Raw genomic sequence first — 22806 nt, forward strand, 5'->3', positions numbered from 1 at the left:
TCGACAAGGAGTGTTTTTAGCAAATTTTCAATTCAGCATGACATTTCTAAATTCTGAATAAAAAATAAATTTTAATATCTTTTGAAATTTATTTATAATTTTTCAAAAAAATGAAACACACTTTTTCCAACTGATAAATAATGCAGTTTACAACTGAGGTTGAAAATTTACAAATGCTATTAAATGAAAGAAACTGGCTTCCATCTTTTCTTTTGAATTATTCTCATCATTATTATTCACAAACATCCATAGCCATATGAATACAAAACAAAATAATGCAAATTACAAAACAGCTCTTTGCCATCTAAAAATTAACTTCAAAATAATAAATAAAATTACAGCAAATATGTCGATGAGATTTTTTCATTTGTTTGCCTTCATGGGTTGATAAAAAGAGTGAACTTGTGCAAAAAAGTAATTTGTATAAATGATATAAAAAATTTTGAAATGTCAAAAATCAAATCCCTCCTCCAACCACAAGCTTACGAAAGCATAATCGAATAACATATACTATGACTTTTTTCATAGCCAATTACCATTCATACACCAAAGCTGAAATAGTATTCAGCTCCCAAATATAAGTTAATATGAATAAAAAATAAAATTATCATACACTCAGTCAAATGTATCTGCAAAATTTAGCTAATTCATTAAAAGTTTCTCTTGAAAAAACACTACCAGCGTGCGATACATCACTATCTCTTCAAACCTAATTCGTCTACAGTGATCAATGAAAATCAAGCTTTAATAAAACAATCTTTAAAAATACATGCGAATTTGATTTCATTAACATATTAACAAATAATTTATTTCCAAATAAATTTATACTGAAGCAATAATCAAAACGGGACATCCACTATAACTTTATGCAGGGACAATTTTACAATAAACAAAAGCATGACAGTTTCTTTTTTTGTAACCATTAGAAATTTCTCACAATTTCATTTTCATTTATTCCAATTTTATTGGTATAAATCTATATTGCAAACGCAAAATTACGAAATATTTAATTTAAGCCGACTTTTAATTTCTTCTGCTGTATTTAAACTTTCTTGAATTTTTTTTTCACAAGCAAGCACCTCTTCTTGCAGTTTCCAAGACATCATTTGACATTTATTCAGATATTCGAACGCAAGCATTGTCTCACTGTTCACTTTGAATTTTGTGGATTTATTGCTTTCACTGTCCATGTCAGCATTTTCACTTTCTACTATAGTACACCAATCATTTTCAGTAAAATCGGTGAAAATGCAATCGTCCGGCTGTACACCACTGATATCTTCGAGTATCTGTTCTTCGCTTAAATTAACAGCACAATCCATTGGAGGCAGTGGCATATCGGCTTTTAAATCAAAAAATTTCATTTAAGTAAAAGTATCTATTTCTTCACAGAAATACTTGTCGACCTTTGACAGAAACTTTGCCGAATATTGCGCAATTACTGTACCTGTGTAAACACTTCCGCTTAACACAATAATAACTTTCAGTAAAAAGAACGGTTCAACGTAAGGTCGCCTTCTTGAATACTGAGATGATGATGAACTGCAGCTCGCTTTAAAAGTGCGGAAATGGTTGTTTAACTTCTTGAAAGTACAAAAGTTATGGCAAAATGTAATCAAGTTTCTTTTAATTATAAGCATAAAAATAATCTGTTCTCATATTTCCAAATCAGCATTGCAGGACTCCAAGAAAGCACTGTTTATCTAAAGATGATAAAATTATGATGATAAAAGCACGCGAAAGTCAATATATTTAACTGCATTTTGCCTAATAACTCATCATTCAAAACGAAAACTACGCGAAAAACAAATAATTACCATTTCATGACATGAAACAAACAAGATAATGTTGAACTCTCTTCTTCGGGATCTACAAGCAAAGTTACAGTATCAATCGATCTGCAAGTATAAATTCAGTGTTTGACAAGGTTTATTGCAATGAACAATTTACTGAAGCAGAACTTTTCCATATTGTATGAAATATTATTAATTTTGGTAGAGTTCAACATACTGTCAATGTCAGGAAAACTGTAAAAAGAGAGTGCGCAACGAATTGTTAAATTCAACAAAAATCATTTTGAAAATATCATCTGAAATGTTTCTATTGTATTGTGGAAATGATAAAAAATTGTAAAACTATTTCTCCATAAGATGTAAATTTATTGTCAAACGACAGACACCAACAATAATGTTTCAATTAGCAGTACTTTTTGTGCAATTTTAAAATTTGAGATATTTTCTAATGGTAAGTTTCACATTTCAAGCTTTGGTAGTGAAATTTCGCAAGAAAATGTTCTAAATCATTAATTACAACTGAAAAATGCTTTGTTTTATTCTTCTTCTTCTTACTTGATCCATTTATTCAACAGATTACAATGTGTAGTGTTCAATAAGCAATAAAGTAATTTTTCAAATAATGAAATTAATTTTAAAAAATTTTCAAATCATCTTGTACAAAAGGATTCATAAATTTCGAAGAATGACCGAATTCAAGTTGAAACTTTTTCTTCATTCATCACTGCTAACCTCAGTGGTATCCATGTTTTCCTAAATGAAATGAAATATTCAATAACAGAAAAACGAAATTATTCATCTGAATCCAACTAACATCCGATGAAGAGTCTGAATCTTCGATAATTTCACGAGATTTTATTTTCGACGCTTTGACTGGTGTTGATGATTTACTACTCCTACAAAAAATAAAAAATTCAAAAATTTACTTTTTGAAAAGAAAATATGAATGTAAAGTGCAACAAATTACTTGGTTGCAACAATATTACCACCACCCTTCTTTTTGAATTCTTTCAACTCATCCAAATATCGTCTCCGGTCCACAGCAGCTAAATTTTCCCATTTCTAAAAAAAGTAGCTCATATATATATTTTTTTTTTCATTCATCATTCAGATTATCCGAAAAAAAGGAAAAAAAAACATGCTTCTCAATGCTTACACTTTTGTCTTTCAATTTTTTCCACTGTTCAGCGGCTGCTTTGGAAACATCCGCAAAAGACATGCCAGGTTTTTTAAATTTGGACCGATTTTCCATTAAATAAAACATATAAGCGCTCTTATTGCGTTTCGGCCCTTCTTTGACTTTCTTCTGCTTCTTCGGTTTGGGCGGTTGAACAGCCTGAAAAAGAAAACAATGACAACATTATAAATTTTGCAATTAAGCAAAATTAATCAAGTTTAATAAATAAAGTTAACCTTTTTATTATGAGCTTTTTTCGGCTTTGGTTTTTCATCATCGTATTCTTCTTCCTCCTCCTCTTCCTGATCATCATCATCATCATCATTATTATCATCATCGCTGTCGTCGTCATCTTTTTCTTCATCACTTTCAGCGGATGAAGAAGATTTCGCCTTTTTCGAAACGTTCTTCGTCTTCTGCTTATTCTTCTCTTCTTGATCACTTGACTCGTCTTCACTTCCGCCACTGGCTTCTGAATCACTCGAAGATGACGACGATTCGCTGCTATTTTTTCGAACTTCTCCTTTTTCCGGATCATAATCACTATCTTCTGCAAAAATCAAATGCAAATCATATATTGCTAACAATTTTCAACCGTTGAGAAAAAAAATCAAATGAAAAACAAATTCCATTTACTAGATATTTCATTTCATAATAATATATGTATTCAAAAAATACATTTAATTTCAAAAAGAAAATCAAACATAATAACAATAACATTTGGATAATAATTGGTCATGTTCTTACCGGACTCGTCAGAGTCATTTTCATTATTTTCCTCTTTTTCCCTTGCTTCACTTTTCAACTGCTCTGCATAATGGTCGCGCTCGCCTTCTTCATCGCTACTTCCTTTGAATAAATTTTCAGTTGTTTCCTGAAAATATAAGTTTAAAAATACATAAATAAATTCAATAAATATGCAAACTTTTCATATTATGCAATTAATTGATTCTAATTAATTTGAATTTCCATATTACTTACCAAACGTTTGCCAGTATTTGTTATATTAATGCCTTTGCTAACAACAAAGTCGTACAATTTTCCATATTCTTCTCTACAAAAAGCAAACAATATATATATATACAATCAGATCAACAATTAATTTTGCATGCATTATGCGTGCAATTTTACTTCATAATGCTTGTGAATGTAAAAATATTGCCTTGTTTGGTTTGAATTTCAAAATCAAATGATTTCGTAGTGACGTGAGAACGAGCAAAATTGATGCATGAAATTTCCTCCAGTCGCACGTATACTGGTGGCTTGTGAACATACAGAAAGCCATGCTGCAACGGATACAAAAATCCACCAGCGGACTTGTACGCGCAGCCGACTGCCGGTGTTCCGGTGTGCCTGAATTGAAAAAAAATCAAAATTTATTTTAAAAATAAATTACAGCAAAAAACCATATTTCATACCCAACAAAATTTCCTGGAACTGTGATTTGCTTTCGAACTAGGCATTTCATTATACGAGAAATAATTTCAAACAATGGACCGCTCAATTGACGCGGCAGTTCACCGTTGTATTTCTCTTTCAAAACATCCCTAGACAAAATTATTAAAAAAACTGAATTACTCATTATTCTTTTTAAAGCAATTAATTATAATTACTCGGGCAAGCCAAGTTCTAGATCAACTTCATCATCTTTCAATATGTCCATGATGAGAAAATGATAGCGCGTTTGACCTTGTTTTACAGGTGGATCCAAACCTATCTAATAATTGAAAAAAAAATTTATTTTATTTTTAATAATCGTCCTACTGCTAATGATCATAATTTCAGGACAAAATTTTTAATAAATAAAATGAAAAAAAACGAACCACGAAAAACATCCTTCTTCCATCTTGATGCGGCAGCAAAAATAAACGCAAAATAGACGAAATCGGTATTTTATAATCAAAAGTTTTCCCATGTAAAGCAAGCATTGTTGGATAAATTTTTATGTCATAACGACCTCTGCAATGAAATAAATTAAATATTTTTTTGAATTAAACAGTTTCTTTTAATAAATAATAAAAGCAAACCTCGGTGTAGCACATAACACTTGCTCCAGTACGGCCAATTCTTTACCAGATTCTTTTAGGAAACCAGCTTTTTCAGCAATTTTCCTTTTAAATTCCTAAATAATAAATCAAATAGCCTTCGTAAAAGGCATAAAATCATCATGCTTGCGCATAGCTAACTTCGGCTGGGTCTTCTTCTGTGTTCGGATCACCAGAAATGTAAAGTCGCATTTCCATCAATGAAACAGCGCATTCATCGTTCTGATTAAATTCCATAATGACCTCATTCTTTGCAGAACTACAGTTGTTGACGTTGGCTAATGGAATGTCAAATAACAACTGCCCATCGTTTTCAAATTCAAGTACTGATCCTGAAAAAAAAAATTTCATGCAATTTCAAATTCAAAAAATAACACAACAAACCAATAAAATTCGCCGTCGCTTGGTTTGTTCCAGTGATGCAAGGTTCAATATTTTTCAATTCCATATTCCAGTTTTTTTTCAAATATGCAGATAAACGATCGAAATCCTAAATTGAAGAAAAAATAAACAATTCAATCTAATTTGGAAACGTACGTCCAAAATTACTACACATATATATATATAATTAGAAAATATTTCAAAAAATTTAAATTTACAAAAGAAAAACTTTACTGAGCAATAGCAGTTGAACATGACTTACTGAATCTTTGAATCCACCAAATCTATACATTGGACCACTTTTTAGCAGGCATTTCAATGCTGGCGAATCAGCTAGCCGAACCCAGTGACAATGATCAATATCACTAGCTGAGATATGTTCGACTTTACCTGTCTTTGTATTCTTGAAAGTAATACTTTGATTCGACAATTTGATCTTTCCAGGATTCTAAACAATGTCATTGGAAACTCCGAGATTGTAAATGCTTTTCCAATACAAACCAAAAAACCCAAATTTTCCATGCAGACGTCATTAAATTCTAACTGAAAATCATTCATCGTTATGCAGCCAAAATCTGAAACAAAACAAAAAGCAATCAAAAAATGTAAATAAAGTGTGATAAATAGCAAACATTTCTTATCAATTTTAACAAATCAGAAAAAATATTATACAGGTTGTTTCGAACATTCATACCATTACATACTCATTTAAATCGAAAAATTATGCAACAAAAAATTGCTTTAATCGCGTGTAACTCATACAACACAATTATTAACATAGGTAATATTAACCCAAAATAATAAAACAGCTCAAAACCATAAATAAAAAAAACATCAAAACATGACATACTCTACTTTCAAACATGCTCATTTCAGAAAAATGATAATACAGGTAAATGATTTTCAGGTATAATTATTAAATATGTTTTACTTTTGTCAAGTGAATTCCAGTTTTGCGTTAAAAATAATTTTCAGATAAAATATTTTCCAAAGTCACCAAAAAGTTTTAATAAGATAGCACATAAATTGATGACAATACAGTATAACTACCACGCAAGAACTTGCAACTAGGTATTTCAATTTTGTCGATATTGCACATTTTTAATTTAAAAAAATAACGAATAAATAAAATAATGCAACTAATTACTTTCATCAGCTTTATTTAAAATATTAATTTTATGAGTTTCATTTTTACATTATCGCTATTAACTTGAAATGTTAAAAACTATTAATTAATTAAAATTTTGATGTTAAATTAAGCGATACAACCAATAGCAGTACATATTTTCGCAAAATAATAACTACTGCCGCGAACGCAACTTGATGTCAATTACAATGGAGAAAACTTCGAATTTCTCTAGGCGCAATTCTGAGTATTCGCACGCGACTGCCACCTTAGCACAATGGAACGTGAATCAAAAAAGCTCAGTTCACACCGTTTATTCAATGCAAAACTCAAACACGTGCGAAAAAACACAGACACCGAGACAGTAACACAATTGACTAACCCCGGGGAACAAAACATCCAGACACGTCACGCAACCAGTGACCACCACGTGAGTCTACCAGATTCACTATGTATCTCCATTACCGTCTTGAAAAAAATCAGGTACTTGTATACTGTACCTCGTTTAAAACAACTATGTTACCAAAGTTGTTCATACGTCACATTGTCTAAATATACCTATTATAAATGCAAACACTCTGGAAATTAGAATTACATTAAAATAAATTTCTTTAAGTGGATGCTAATAATCACTAACAGGAATATATTTATATATCATCATAGCATCTTATTTTATTTTCTTCTTCATTTTTTATTATTCATTTTGTTGTTCAAGTTTATTTTTATTAAAATGAATTAAAAAAATTCAGCTTCTAATTTTAACGGTTGATCAAAAATCTGCTCAAATTACGGTCTTCTTAACGTACTTTAATATCAGTATTAGTACAGTATACTATTGTTTTGACGTCACAGTTGGAACGTGTCAGCGTAACGCGTGAAATGCTACGTTGGCGACTGCGGTGAGATCAGCACCAGTCCCAAAACAGTTCATGGAAATTTCACCGCAATTTTGATGCTACTGCTGCACTGAGGATTTCAGTCCCTGAACTGACCTGAAGCACTGGTTAAAGAAAGTTTAACAGTTCTTGCAGCTCATAACGTTCGATGAAGATCCACGAAGGACGCCGATTTCACCATGTTTTCTCATTGGACGCTGATGCCATTCTCTTGGTCACCATGCGCTGCGTCCTAAGTGGAACAAACCATCCTGGATGACTTCGCTTCCAGCCCGCGTGATCTCCTCTCTGACGCCACTGTGGATAAGGAGGTACTTCACAGAGGGGGTGAGTAAAACTGCCTATCACAAACACTAGCCACTTCGAGCGTCGGTTCTCACGAAAAGGCCGTTTGCCGTCAGCAAAACAAACAAGCAGTAAGTCAGTCGGGTCTGCTGTGGTGCGACACGTCCAGTGGAATACCTAACCAAGATCAGCTAGCAGTTCAGTGACTTCACTAAAGAATCGATTGAAGATGGAGATTGATTGACTCAGAAATCGAAATCAGAAAATGTCAATAGAACTTAAAAATTCAGGCAGAGTGTCTAAGGTGATCGCCGCTTCCCAGTGAAGTTCAGAATACCACCGATGGGATCATTTCAATCATCAGCGCACCACTGAATTCATCTGATAGTTCAGAAATGGATGCAAATGAAATGCACAAAATATTCACGTGGTATCATCGCCAGTGCCTGTCTCTAACACCGTCCCCTCGATTAGAAGTGAGGCAAAGGCTGTTTACCATTGTGAATAATCCTCTGCTCAGCGGCCACTTGAGCACCATCGACTGAACCAGAAGAAGATTATCAGGGCATGCAAATGTTGCCTTGGAAAGAACAGTGCTCTGATGCCTACTGACAGCTGCTAAATGAAATTGTTACTGTATTAGTATTAGGAGTGTTACGAAAGGAACTCGAACATCATCTGCCACTTTATCAAAACGAAAGAAACTCATCTCATGAAGAGGCCTCTGCAGCGGGTGACGTACCATCAGCGGCACATGGTGAAGCAATTGATGCAGGAAATGCACCAAAATTGGCTTTGTGAGCCATCATCATAACCGTGGTCTTACCCGATGGTTCCTATGAAAAAGAAGGACGGATCATTCAGAATCTGCGTGGACTAACCGCTGCTGTCGTTTCAGCAGCCCTGAAAATTCTGATGAAAATCAAAACCGTTTAAAGATGGACAACCCTTTTTGAAATTTGATGACACACGAAAAGTCCTGAAGCCCATGAAATGTTTCTTGAGCATAGACATGGGTAGTGGTTACTGGATGAGGCAGATAAAAAGAAAACTAGTGTGACGGCGACCACGAAATTGCACCTGCGTATCACGTTCACTTTTTTGTATGGCGACCGGCGGTATAAACAAATAGGTCAGCGTGGTGAACGCGGCAGTGTGTGTGGATCGGAGTAGACATACGGCGTGCGAGTCCCGGTTTGTTGAACATTTGTATTATAGCCATTTTGTATAATCTCTTGTATCCCAGTGTTTATAATAAACTCTCTACATAATAAATGGTGCGGATGAATCGTGCGACTGACGGCGCTACACTAGCTTTCCTTATGGTCTCATATCTGTTCTGAGTGATTGCCTCCAGGTTGTCCAACGCGCTGGCTAGCTTCATCGTCTCATTGTAGTTGTGCTCTCTGTGTAATTTTACTCTGGTTTACGTTTTTTAGAAAGAGGACACCTCAAAGACGACTATTGCATCAATTACTGTATATAATTCATCGCATAAAATTTTGAAAGTTATTCCTAGTCTTTCTAAATCAAAACATTTTTGCGCACTTGACAAAAAGAAATGATAAAGGCCACGGCAGAATCCCTTGATTTTCTGAAACCAGTGGCGCTGCTCTGTTATTTCATAAGCTTATATATATACATATTCATTTGAATCTCGTTAATCAGTGTGTTTTTCTGTTCTCTACCTTGTTTGTTACTTTTATATTTCTGTCTTATTCGTCAACTGTTGTTGACTAGTATATTCTTCTGTCTAATAAAGAATTTTACGCAACCATCATGTTTATATTGAAAATCCTCATTGTCATTTTACACTTACTGCAAGAAGTTTTAAAAAAAGGTTGTCGATCATCACGTCCCTATTGAACTGGCTGTTCAAAAAGGATGCCAAATGTCATTGGTCGACGGAGTGCCAATCTGCATTTGACATGCTGAAAAATTGCTTTAATAAAAACAACAACAAAGCACAATGAAATTGCAAACATTTTAATGATAAATTACACAAATAATATAATAATATAATGACCAATAATTAATTGATTCAAACATGAGTAGCATATTATATATGTGATCTGATGAGTAGAAATGAGAGCAAAATTATTTCAATAGAAATCATTTTAGATTTAATTGAAAGATTTTACAAATAAGATTGTTGTCCACCTGTGGTACCCCTGCCAGATTGGAAAACTATCTGCCGCAGATAGGGGCGCTATAGATGATAACTAAATGGGAGTCAGCAACCACTTGATGCGGCCGTATTATTAGATATATACTCATTCAATCGCTAAATTTAAAAATGACGTTTCCAAATACATTACCAACGTTACCGGGACCGATTTCCCAACCTTTAATATCTTAGTCATAGCCAGTTATTATTTCATATTTTGAATAGCCAGTTCCATCAAACAAATGCCCTTCTCGAAATCGCTTCTCTGGATCGAGTGCATCTGAGCCATTTTTAGGAGAGTCGCCCATACCTTCAGTCTCTCAAAAACGTTAGAGCAAGTCTACAACTTTCAGCTCCACTGTAGCGCTAATCGCAGCAGCACACTAAAACGTTGGTCAAGGTCTTACCGGGCCTTCCCCATCAGATCACATTACCTAAAAGCTGATGGTAATAATCGATGTTAGTCATGACATGTACTTCATCTGATGAGTCGTCATCAGAGATAAGATCCTATAATTGCAACTGTTCCCACTTACTTGGCCAGCCGGGTCCCTGAAACCAGAAGGCGATGGCACAGGCTCCGCATGGTCAGCACCTCCATGGGGTTGCGCTTTGTACTCTGGCCGCCGTTAAACCAACTTAGGAATAGCCGAACCACCTGAGAACTGGGATGCTCACGGGTTGCACCACTGAAGCCTTCAACCATCATTGGCTGACCTTCCCCACCAATCCTAATGCTAACGCAACATTATGCCTGATAAACGAGTACTTAACCCCTGTGTCCAACAAACACATCACTGCCACTCCAGGACCTACAGCACCGTATGCCTTTGCTTGGATTGTATGAAAGTGGTTGAGCTGTCACCGCCTTTCCGAAACTAGGTTGGTTTGCATTATCGCAACGGCAGGAGATTTGCACTAAGAAGTGGGGTATACTACTCTTCTCAGAGTTGAAAGTGCCAACAGTAACCACCAGATCGACATATCTTGCAGATGGACTTTTCTTTCATCGGTTGCGCTTGCAGGCTGAAAATAAATGCCCAGGCTTGAAGCAGAATTAGCAGAGTCGATAGGGGTTGCTATTTCCTGCTGCGTCTGGGGACTCGCCTGTCTCAAGTTCGATCACACCCGAAAGCATGTATTGTCTCTGACAGAAATCGCAGACGACATCTACGGAAGAACGGAGAAACTCCACAGTCTTTTGAGTTTCTCTCCCCTGACCAAAGCTTCTCAGCTTCTCAATTGCACTCATCGACCGCTTCTCCCGACGTAGTTTGCCTGACTTTTGACAGACTGTTCCAACTTCTCACCGTCTCAGATTGTCCAGAGTGATGATGCTTTCTCTTTCTGAGGGGGCAACCGCTGCACGCCTCACAGCGGCCTTTTTTGGGTGAAGTTGAGGAACTCCTGCAGGTTGAGTCTCACACCACCCCTGATTGCGAGTATGCGAGTATGGGAATCCCATGCGAAATGATTCTCATGGGGAAATTTCTCTTTCAAGTAGGACAGCAAGGATTTGCCTGCGGTCAAATCCTGCTCAAAGGGTTTTTGCTGAGCTCAGTGAGGCATCACACATGGCTCGTGATCTCGTGCACTAAAGCCCAAGTGCGTTATTTGACATCCCAAAATGCCTTCAGATGTTCTTGAACAATAGTGCCTGAATTCAACAATTTGACGGCATGCGGGTAATATGCAACAGAATTACTCATCCCCTCGATAGCCGTCAGAGCGTCCGCAGAAAGCCCCGCCAGCAGACATGTAAATTTTGTGTTTTTCAAATCTTCACAACAGTAGACGTCAGCTTGGAAACGATTCCAAAAGGCTGGGAATTCGAGCGTCTTGGCTGACAACACTGGAAGCTTCGGTTCTGGCAACTTCTCATTTACCTGTGGCTTACTGATGCCACTGCGGTCAGGGGGTTCAGGTTTGACGTGGAACTCAGGTTACGTAGCTTCGAGCTGTCAGAACTTGGTGCGCACTGCTCAGCGGGCCTTCTGCATTCAGCCATAAAGTGTACGCCACTGAACGGCCTTCTTACACTGAGCAGCTTCCAACTGAGGCTGCAACTCTAACGTCTTATCATAAAAGGCATCCACTGCCTCCAGCAATTCTTCGATGTCGTCCAGATATAACTCCTCATCGCAGATTTGCGCCAATTCATCGACCATGTCACGAAGTTTCACCCTTCAAACCTCTACTTTGTTCGCCAGTGTCGGTCTTCATAGTGAATCGTTTTGAACAATGAGCGCACGTCAAATTAAGCGGATTACTCTTTGTCTACTGTCTAACTTCTGTGCCACAATCCAGCTCAGAGGAACAGAATCTTAGCGGCAAAACTGTTATCGATTGAATGCTAGTGGACTGTAATTTTTATTCAGAAATAGTTAAAATCAACAATGGTCACTTAACCGCAATCCGACTCATGTTTGCCTCTGAACGTGACACAAAACAATACAAACTGGGAGAAACACATTTCATTGAACGAAGGTGCAAGCTTAGGAACGGATACAAAGGTGGAAGGATAATTCACTACACAATAAATAAACACAAACACAAAACAAGACGTTTATCATTGGCACTACAGCACAGATTACACACCTCTCCTTGCCAACTCATCCATTCCACTACCTAAAGGTAGCGCAAGCCACCGTAATCTGAATTCAGGTACAGAGCCACTTGGTCGCTTCCACATAATTTCGAACAATACAGTTTCATGTTTAGAGCTATAAAGATGCTAGTTGCTAATAACTTCAATATATTCATCAATTTTATTTAGTTTGCTTCTAAAACGAATCGTCATCTAAAATTTTCTACCACAAAAGTATATAACTTTAGTATCTACTACAAAAGTCATACTTGATTTTCTATATACGGTAGATGAAAATAACCTTGTTTTGCATTTTGTAGTTTTTTCCTTGAATATGTCGTTCATTGAAGATTCTATAAAATTTATGTTCCCACATGTGCAATATTTGCCAATAATTTACTTTTTACATATTAATTGCTTATTCATAAAAGATAATTCTGTTTGAAACACTTTGGTTTGTGTATTTTACTTGCTTGTCAGTAACTACAGTGCAGAGAAATTCTACAGTATCACTGTGAGTTAAATAAGATGGTAAATGGAGTCGTTGTGTGCGTTAACCAGTACGGTTTATTCATTATTTGTGACATTCTTTAACCTTTAATTCACGCACTGCTATAGAAGAATTGTTTTCCCTACTGATACCGTCAGAATATGGTTAAATTAAAAAGATCATCATTGATCTCCTAAACGGAAAGAGATCACTAAACTTTCCACTTAGTATGTAAGTTCCCTTATTTACACTTCTTTCTGGAATAACAGAAGAAATTAGACTGCTTTGCACACACCCTCACTCAACTGATCATTCGTTGTGTTACATACTAGCCGGCTCAGTTATGAACATTTTTAACTTGGCATGGCACCACAAAGAGGAATAAACTATTCACCGCTAGAGACATGTTTGCTGAGTCTGAATTACTGCGGAAGATGAAAAACAGATCGCTTTGCTTTGTTGGTTTCAAATAGGGCGTTAGGAATATTGTGTACAAGCATACTGGTTGCCCAGAAGAAGCAAAGAAGGTCAAAACAGAAGTTATAACTGCAAAATAAGAAACGAAAGGGGCAAACAGAAGCGAAAACGCTAAAGAATAAGCTAAAAGGTGAAAGCGAAAGCCAGAAATTCAGAAGAAGAAGCGTAAAAAGCTATACAGGTAGTGAAAAGATTAAAGAAGAAGTGAAAATGCAAAGAAATGAAAAAGCTAAAGAAAAAGCAAAAAGTTCAAGAGTGAAGGGAAAATGCCAAAAAGACGCTAAAAATGCTACGGAATAACCTGAAAACGCTAAAGCAGAAACCTGAAAGGCTGAAGAAAGGAAAAGGTCAAAATAGAAGTAACCAAACTACATCGAGGAAGTAAAAAGTTGTACGGAAACGAAAAAGGCTAAAGAAGAAGCTAAAAAGGTCGAAGTAGAAGTGAAAACGACAAAGAAGTGAAAAGGCTGTAGAAAATGCAGAAATGCTAAGGACGAATTGTAGAAGTCAACCAGACGCCAAAATGCTAAAGAATAAGCTGCAAACGCTAAATCAAAAGCTAGAAAGGCTGAAGAGGAAAGAAATATGCCAAAGAAGAAGCAAGAAAACTTCATAGAGGAAATGAAAAGTTGCACGCAAACGAAAAAGGCTGAAGAACAGGCTAAAAGCCTGAAGAAAGATGAATTCATTGAAGCGTGAATGCTAAGGATGAATTGTAGAAGTCAACCAGACGCCAAGATGCTAAAGAATGGGCTGTAAACGCTAAATGAAAAGCTAGAAAAGTCAATCAAGAAGCAAAAAACTACAGTAGAAGTGAAAAAGGCAAAGCAGCAAAGAAGGAGTTCAAAGAGCCAACAAGGCTAAGAAGCCAGCAGCTTTGCTGAATGTTGAATCATCGTTAGTAAAAAAACACATTTCTGGTATTCAGTCCACGCTACCTCGATTTTGAAAAAGGAGCTATAATTGTAGAGGTGAAGTTGGAATCTAATGAATGAGCTGCTGCCTCTTTTTTGATGAGGAAAATGATAATTAAAATGATCATCTCCTCTGATAACATCATTGGCTTTTTTGTTTCCTGTTTTCAGCAGTAGCTGCCTCCATTGCTGATAGCAACAAAAAATGTTTAAGAAGAGAAAAACTGAAACGCAAGTTGAAGCTGATTATTTACAGATGGTAATGTTTCATCACGTGTGTGTGAAGAACTGCACCCTGAAGAGTCAGAATTGTGCTTGCTTGCGTTTGCAGTTGTAGTAATGGCTATTTTGTTTTGCTGTGCCTACTCGATAGCTTTGTGCTTTTTTGTTTGTTTATGTCATTGTAATGATATCTCATAATAAAGTTTGTAAAACTAAAAATAACATTTACTTTATCATAGCTGGTCTGATCTGAAGGCGCTGCTTCATCTAATGATTTGAACATTCTCATTCACGTTGTTTTAATTCAAAAATTGAATCATCGACTGACATTTATTCATCTGTGCATAATTGACAAAATCCATCCAGACCTTACTGAAAAACATATAAATTTTGACAGAAAACAAGGCCCGGAATTGACTGAGAGATTCATCAGATATCAGATAAATCAAGTGACATGAGAGTTGTTGTTAAATAAATCACGCAATACGGAAGTTGCTGATGAATGCACAAAAATGAGCCACGTGACATGCTTTTCACAAACAGCGCCATTGTGGAACCGCGTTAAGGGGAGAATTGCTGTGTATGACAATGAAGATTGCTTTATTTACTAGATTAGCTCCGTAATTTTCCAAAATAGTGAACAGCTATCTTATTGAACCTTCAAATCGTAGTTTTATTGGTTTTCTTTATGTGACTGCTCATTGATGCAAACTTTTCAATTGTGATTAGATGTAATATTTTTTCATTTCATTTGTTTCAAATATCCCCATAAACGACTGCGCAACTTGAATAGTAATGACGTAATAGGGAAATTTTTTTTATTCCAAAATTATACTGAGTTTGGTTTTATCAAAATTAATGCATCATTCATTGAAATTTTGTTTTCTAATATATTATTAATGAAGTTTATACTTTTTGTGATTTTTATCTTTTCACATTTTCAAAACTTTTATTTTTATAATTGCAACTGAAAAGTGCTAAGTGAAATTTCCCGTGCTATTGTCTTCCCTGTTTTGCCAAAAACAGAGATTCGTTTTTAAAGGAATTTTTACTTTTTTGAAAGTTGCACATTCACATTTATTAAACATAGTTGTTTGCAGATTTTCATCAGAAGCTGTTCAGTAGTTGTGCAATAAATGGCCTTTAAGTTGGCCCGTCAACACTTGGTATAGATGCCCTCTTTTCACCTTTTATGAAATGCTGCAAAACTGCTTATTCCTCCATGTGTTGATGTTAGATGCGAAAGACAGAACAAAATATCAACAACTTCTCCTTACTTTTATATATATTTCTAAACATACATATATATATATTTCGTGTCAGAACAGCTAGTGTAGGTGCATCATTCTATAGATTACTAGATGTCGACATTATTATAAATCTTGATTCACTCCATTCTACTTCGGTGAAAGACCTGGTATGACGCAGGGTGCACATGAAATCATCCTTAAATTCTCTATTGAACTGAATTCAGGCACTACAATCGAGCGTTGCAAACTGCTGCCGGGCAAACAATAAATGGTTAACAGTGGCTGCTTCATTTCCTGGAGCGCTTTGATGGGTTGTTCCAATTGGCTACCTTGACATCTTTGGGTTTTCTCACTAGCAGGAACTATTCAACTTTCTGGAAACACCGTTACACGTAAAATTCTGCAGTATGTTCCTAGGTGCAGCGTTATCAATAAATTCAGGGTGAGTTCTAAATGGTTATTCTTGGTAAAGTGTGGAACCTACAATATTCACAAATGTCAGTTCTCTTTTGTTATCATTCAGTGCAGTCACTATACAACGCAATTACGCACAACACTATCACAGTTTACTATTCTAGCATATAGCAAAAGATATAAGATGAACAGAAGTAACTACACTACCGCTTCCCAACTCTGCCGCCCAAGCAAAAAACCTCCAGTACTAATACTTAGGTGTAGGTATGGGTTTGGTACTACTCGGTCCCACTTTTCTCTTATTGGTCTTTGCCCACGCTATTTTATTGGACCGTCAAATCTTTGTCGTATTGGTCTTCCTTGTCCAATTGCTCATTGATTCAAACTCTTCAGATGTGAATATCTGAAATATTCTTTCCTTTCATTGGATCAAATATTCCATTTAGGATTACGTAACTTTAATAATAGTGGGCGTAACATAAAAATGGAAATATTTATTATTCCAAAATTTTATTGTTTGTTTGAAGTTTTGTCATTCATTGAAATTCTGTTTATTTAAATATATTATTTGTGGTGAAGTTTATACTTTTTCATGATCAGCATTCCCGAAAATAATTTTTATCATTATTCTATATTTTATTGTACTAAAGTGACGTTATATCAAATGCGATAGTCACAATTCAGAAGAAAGAATACAAAAAATAACTTAAATAGTGATTTTTATTTTTCACCAACCATCAGCAGCAGTAAGAACAGTAAAGAACAGCCAACAATGGTCTAGTAGAGATTTCCCTCCTGATATATAAATCTGCTCTGACTGTTGTAAATAAATTTGTTGCCTGTTGAAATATATCAAGATTGGATGTTAACTTCCGGGTGTAATATCAGAATACTAAATAATCTGTTTGAAAAATCTGGAATGTTGTAGCAACACTCCCAATTTCCGGGTTACAAATGGCACTAATGCTAACGTTACGTGTTAGCTCGCAATTTCCCTTAATTTTACGCATGATTAGACGCATATGCCTTTGTCAAACATTCTTCGCTTTTCTCGTCACATCACATATGTTGGTAAAGGCGATTTTAATACAAGGGAAAATGCACAAGTGACAAATTGTTCACAGTTGCAGCTTTCAAGCTTAACCAAGGAGTGACAAATACTAAATTGTTAGCATCTGATGAATTTCTTGATTTTACTGGGAGTGTTCTACTTAAATCTTTCTTATTTGCAATCCAAGAATTTTACTTTAATATTTACAAAGTTTCTTTTGTTACAAAACATCCATATATGTATTTTATACATGTCGATGAGGTTTCCTGTTTGTATGAAAAATCCTGTTTGACGTTCATACATTTCATATAAAATACAGTCGAACTTCGTTAAGTGCATAAGATTTTGGCCGAAAAAAATTCCCTGTAGTTAATTATACGGTAATTTTCAGTATTTTCAGCCAAAACGTATGTATGCAAACAGAAAATGGTATGGTGCATTGGTATGGTTAGTACAGAATATGGTAAAAATGTATAATTTTTGGCAAAAATGTATGTATGTAAAAATGTATGGTAGGTATGTAAACAAAATCAGCAATATTACAGATTTTGGGTCAGCTGTTGCACTACATTTTGTTGTGAATATTACGTTTGATTAAAGATAAAATCCATCTATGCATACTATTTTCTATTCATAGGCCACCTCCACCATATTAATAATATGCAGGCATAGTAAAAAATGAATGTATGGAACAGCGAACACTGAAGTAATGAGATCAAACGTTGCAATTGCCGATGTTACATATTCAGTTTATCACAATGGGGATGAAGAGGTGTGAATTTGCATGTGACATGCGGAAAAATATAAATGATGCGGTCGCTTCTAATGTATGATTCTGAACAAAAATAATTGTTAGCGACAAAACCGTTGTCGCCTGTGAGCCGGTGTACAGTAATTTCTATTCAGCGGTTGGTCAAACCAACAATGCTTACCTAACTGAAATCTGAATCGCGTTCACTTCTGAGCGTGGTACAAAGCAGTACAGACTAGTATAAACACACAGTCTATTGAACGAAGGTGCAAGCTAAGGAACAGATACGAACGTGCAAGGAGATGTCACAATACAATAAATTAAAAAACAAAGGCACAAAACAGTATGTTTATCATTGGCATGACTCATAGATCACGAACTTCTCCCTGCTCACTCAGTCAAACTTCCGAGACTACAGAAAGCAATTATGTCCTGCATTCAGGTACAGAGCCATTAGGTGCGCCAGCAATTATTTTACAATAGATCATTTAATTTGGATTAATTTACAACAACAAAAGCCAGTTCTGTCTTTCGTCCCCACGCAATTGTCTCCCATGTACAACAGAACCTGAATCAAAAAAGCTCAGTTTATTGCTCACACCGTATATTCAATGCAAAACTCAAACACGTGGGAAAAAAACACTGACACTGAGGCAGTAACACAATTGACTAACCCCGAGGCACAAAACAACCAGACACGTCACGCAACCAGTGACCACCACGTGAGTCTACCAGATTCACTATGTATCTTTATTACCGTCTTGAAAATAATCAGGTGCATACTGTACCTCAGTTTACAGCAACTATGTTAATACAGTTTTCATACGTCACTTTGTCTAAATATATATATTATAACTGCAAACACTCTGGAAATTAGAACTACATTAAAATAAATTTCTTTAAGTGGATGCTAATAATCACTAACAGGAATATATTTATATATCATCATAGCATCTTATTTTATTTTCTTCTTCATTTTTTATTATTCATTTTATTGTTCAAGTTTATTTTTATTAAAATGAATTAAAATATTCAGCTTCTAATTTTAACGGTTGATCAAAAATCTGCTCAAATTACGGTCTTCATTACGTACCTTAATATTAGTATTAGTACAGTATGCTATTGTTTTGACGTCACAGTTGGAACGTGTCAGCGTAACGCGTGAAATGCTACGTTGGCGACTGCGGTGAGATCAGCACCAGTCCCAAAACAGTTCATGGAAATTTCACCGCAATTTTGATGCTACTGCTGCACTGAGGATTTCAGTCCCTGAACTGACCTGAAGCACTGGTTAAAGAAAGTTTAACAGTTCTTGCAGCTCATAACGTTCGATGAAGATCCACGAAGGACGCCGATTTCACCATGTTTTCTCATTGGACGCTGATGCCATTCTCTTGGTCACCATGCGCTGCGTCCTAAGTGGAACAAACCATCCTGGATGACTTCGCTTCCAGCCCGCGTGATCTCCTCTCTGACGCCACTGTGGATAAGGAGGTACTTCACAGAGGGGGTGAGTAAAACTGCCTATCACAAACACTAGCCACTTTGAGCGTCGGTTCTCACGAAAAGGCCGTTTGCCGTCAGCGAAACAAACAAGCAGTAAGTCAGTCGGGTCTGCTGTGGTGCGACACGTCCAGTGGAATACCTAACCAAGAACAGCTAGCAGTTCAGTGACTTCACTAAAGAATCGATTGAAGATGGAGATTGATTGACTCAGAAATCGAAATCAGAAAATGTCAATAGAACTTAAAAATTCAGGCAGAGTGTCTAAGGCGATCGCCGCTTCCCAGTGAATTTCAGAATACCACCGATGGGATCATTTCAATCATCAGCGGACCACCGAATTCATCAGATAGTTCAGAAATGGATGCAAATGAAATGCACAAAATATTCACGTGGTATCATCGCCAGTGCCTGTCTCTAACACCGTCCCCTCGATTAGAAGTGAGGCAAAGGCTGTTTACCATTGTGAATAATCCTCTGCTCAGCGGCCACTTGAGCACCATCGACTGAACCAGAAGAAGATTATCAGGGCATGCAAATGTTGCCTTGGAAAGAACAGTGCTCTGATGCCTACTGACAGCTGCTAAATGAAATTGTTACTGTATTAGTATTAGGAGTGTTACGAAAGGAACTCCAACATCACCTGCCACTTTATCAAAACGAAAGAAACTCATCTCATGAAGAGGCCTCTGCAGCGGCTGACGTACCATCAGCGGCACATGGTGAAGCAATTGATGTAGGAAATGCACCAAAATTGGCTTTGTGAGCCATCATCATAACCGTGGTCTTACCCGATGGTTCCTATGAAAAAGAAGGACGGATCATTCAGATTCTGCGTCGACTAACCGCTGCTGACGTTTCAGCAGCCCTGAAAACTCCGATGAAAATCAAAACCGTTTAAAGATGGACAACCCTTTTTGAAATTTGATGACACACGAAAAGTCCTGCAGCCCATGAAATGTTTCTTGAGCATAGACATGGGTAGTGGTTACTGGATGAGGCAGATAAAAAGAAAACTAGCTTTCCTTATGGTATCATATCTGTTCTGAGTGATTGCCTCCAGGTTGTCCAACGCTCTGGCTGGCTTCATCGTCTCATTGTAATTGTGTTTTCTGTGTAATTTTACTCTGGTTTACGTTTTTTGGAAAGACGACTCTTGCATCAATTACTGTATATAATTCATCGCATAGAATTTTGAAACTTATTCCTAGTCTTTTTAAATCAAAACATTTTTGCGCACTTTACAAAAAGAAATGATAAAGGCCACGGCAGAATCCCTTGATTTTCTGAAACCAGTGGAGCTGCTCTGTTATTTCATAAGCTTATATATATACATATTCGTTTGAATCTCGTTTATCAGTGTGTTTTTCTGTTCTCTACCTCGTTTTTTACTTTTTTATTTCTGTCATATTCATCAACTATTTTTGACTAGTATATTCTTCTGTCTAATAAAGAGTTTTACGCAAGCATCATGTTTATATTGAAAATCCTCATTGTCATTTTACACTTATTGCAGGAAGATTTAAAAAAAGATTGTCGATCATCACGTCCCTATTGAACTGGCTGTTCAAAAAGGATGCCAAATGTCATTGGTCGACGGAGTGCCAATCTGCATTCGACATGCTGAAAAATTGCTTCTACAAAAAACAACAACAAAGCACAACGAAATTGCAAACATTTTAATGATAAATTACACAAATAATATAATAATATAATGACCAGTAATTAATAGATTCAAACATGAGTAGCATATCATATATGTGATCTGATGAGTAGAAATGAGAGCAAAATTATTTCAATAGAAATCATTTTAGATTTAATTGAACGATTTTACAAAAAAGATTGTTGTCCACCTGTGGTACCCCTGCCATATTGGAAAACTATCTGCCGTAGATAGGGGCGCAATGGATGGTAACTAAATTCTGCAAACTTTTTTTATTCAACTTTTATTCTCTTTAACGTTTTACGTTTAAGACGAGTAGAATCATTCGTAATTTATCATTTTGAATAATTTGAAATGTATATTTTGCTAGAGTAATATTTTGAAGATTTTGATTTTATGTATTTATTTTATTATTAGATATTAAATGAATATTGTTTAAAACACTGATTTATTTTTTTCAATGTTTTTCCAAATGATCTTGTGCAGTCATACTTATATATGCATAATGCTTGTTGTTTTGCTTAGATGTTTTGTTTAGATGCAAATTTGAAATGTGACAGAAATGTGTTCATTCAAATAGATATTCATTTGAGTCAAAAGACGATACACTCGAGCCAAATAGTCGTCTTGGTTTGACAAGGCATGGTATTTCCATGTCAGAGCAAAATTTGTTGAACGACTTCACCACCGCACTAATGTGGTCGACAAAGCGACAAAACTTTTGCCGGGAACCTAAAACTTGAGTATGAAAAATTGCAATACGAAATTTCATTTACATATGCACAACACTTCAATACCTGCAATCAAGGTAAATTTTATAATAAACTGGCTTTCTCCATTATCAGAATTATCCAGCTCACCAGTTTTCATAACGTTCACCTAAATTGGTAACTTTTTATACTTATTTGACTTGTAAATTGGAATATTTCGTTGAACATATTTCATTACAATATTTAATTACTTAAAGTAACATCTTGATTAATAATAACAGATAAATCAAGCATTTGTACATTTATCTAAACTTTTTGCTTCAGCTATATTTTCATATAAACAAATGAATAAATTTTTAAAATAACAAAAGAAATAAAATTAAAAAATTTACATCTATTTTTACTGTTCTTGAAAGAAGCTTTGTCTTGCCACAATTTCTTAAATGAACAGAAAACAACGATGGTCCAGTAACAGTGTGACTTAGCCCGTTTATCTAAAAATGTCAATTTTTAACAAGTTTGATCTTATTTTTAAATTGTGTAAATTTTACCGTAAGAAAGGCCCGAGTTAGAATCGTTTTGACTGAATTCAACGATGCTCCCTGAATAGGCAGGTACAGTTCATCTTCTTTCTCCATTTCGGATCGACTTTTCGTAAGATTATCAAACCAGGATCGTTTCACTAAGCTGAAATCACGAAAACTTTTTGCAATAATAAAATTTAACATTGAATTTCCTTACTCAGCAGTCTCTAATACCACGCTGTCTTCTGAGCTAGGTTTAACTGAAAAAATAAGTTTATCATTACATTCTTTTATTATTGCACTACTTTTGCAATGTTTTAAATATTATCAGAAATTGTATTCCACTTTTATTAAAATGCTTTGTTGAAATACTCTCAATT

General features: G+C 35.5%; 8 protein-coding genes across 8 annotated transcripts; 5 read left to right on the plus strand and 3 right to left on the minus strand.

Moving 5' to 3' along the window:
* Positions 1–282: 282 nt before the first annotated feature.
* Tsp_07407 (hypothetical protein) lies at positions 283–1337 on the minus strand. Its single transcript, XM_003381677.1, has 3 exons — positions 1000–1337; positions 710–742; positions 283–304 (listed from the first exon to the last, which is right to left on the minus strand). Exons 1-3 carry the CDS (start codon positions 1335–1337, stop codon positions 283–285), a joined length of 393 nt encoding a protein of 130 aa, XP_003381725.1.
* Positions 1338–1655: 318 nt separating this feature from the next.
* On the minus strand, positions 1656–6495 carry Tsp_07406 (FACT complex subunit Ssrp1). Its single transcript, XM_003381678.1, is given in 18 exon segments — positions 1656–1703; positions 2526–2546; positions 2608–2689; positions 2761–2855; positions 2932–3129; positions 3207–3520; positions 3718–3844; positions 3952–4024; positions 4102–4323; positions 4389–4517; positions 4584–4687; positions 4794–4929; positions 4998–5092; positions 5157–5347; positions 5400–5505; positions 5626–5799; positions 5814–5971; positions 6447–6495. 18 exon segments carry the CDS (start codon positions 6493–6495, stop codon positions 1656–1658), a joined length of 2322 nt encoding a protein of 773 aa, XP_003381726.1.
* A 1603-nt stretch (positions 6496–8098) lies between these two features.
* Tsp_07405 (hypothetical protein) lies at positions 8099–8504 on the plus strand. Its single transcript, XM_003381679.1, has 3 exons — positions 8099–8203; positions 8224–8296; positions 8353–8504. Exons 1-3 carry the CDS (start codon positions 8099–8101, stop codon positions 8502–8504), a joined length of 330 nt encoding a protein of 109 aa, XP_003381727.1.
* Positions 8505–10058: 1554 nt separating this feature from the next.
* Tsp_07404 (hypothetical protein) lies at positions 10059–10576 on the minus strand. The gene is made up of 4 exons (XM_003381680.1): positions 10510–10576; positions 10407–10489; positions 10305–10380; positions 10059–10189 (listed from the first exon to the last, which is right to left on the minus strand). The coding sequence occupies exons 1-4, from the start codon at positions 10574–10576 to the stop codon at positions 10059–10061; spliced, it is 357 nt and encodes a 118-aa protein (XP_003381728.1).
* Positions 10577–10906: 330 nt separating this feature from the next.
* Positions 10907–11517, plus strand: Tsp_07403 (putative DNA-binding protein). Its single transcript, XM_003381681.1, has 2 exons — positions 10907–11139; positions 11223–11517. Exons 1-2 carry the CDS (start codon positions 10907–10909, stop codon positions 11515–11517), a joined length of 528 nt encoding a protein of 175 aa, XP_003381729.1.
* A 252-nt stretch (positions 11518–11769) lies between these two features.
* On the plus strand, positions 11770–12115 carry Tsp_07402 (putative cyclin-A1-3). The gene is made up of 2 exons (XM_003381682.1): positions 11770–11794; positions 11829–12115. Exons 1-2 carry the CDS (start codon positions 11770–11772, stop codon positions 12113–12115), a joined length of 312 nt encoding a protein of 103 aa, XP_003381730.1.
* Positions 12116–17684: 5569 nt separating this feature from the next.
* Positions 17685–18222, plus strand: Tsp_07401 (hypothetical protein). Its single transcript, XM_003381683.1, has 2 exons — positions 17685–17722; positions 18132–18222. Exons 1-2 carry the CDS (start codon positions 17685–17687, stop codon positions 18220–18222), a joined length of 129 nt encoding a protein of 42 aa, XP_003381731.1.
* Positions 18223–19464: 1242 nt separating this feature from the next.
* Tsp_07400 (protein rIII) lies at positions 19465–20430 on the plus strand. The gene is made up of 6 exons (XM_003381684.1): positions 19465–19520; positions 19577–19691; positions 19785–19994; positions 20015–20087; positions 20144–20265; positions 20359–20430. Exons 1-6 carry the CDS (start codon positions 19465–19467, stop codon positions 20428–20430), a joined length of 648 nt encoding a protein of 215 aa, XP_003381732.1.
* Positions 20431–22806: the final 2376 nt, after the last annotated feature.

The sequence above is a fragment of the Trichinella spiralis genome (genome assembly GCF_000181795.1).
Source record: "Trichinella spiralis strain ISS 195 chromosome Unknown Scfld1, whole genome shotgun sequence".
Classification (NCBI taxonomy): Eukaryota; Metazoa; Nematoda; class Enoplea; order Trichinellida; family Trichinellidae; genus Trichinella; species Trichinella spiralis.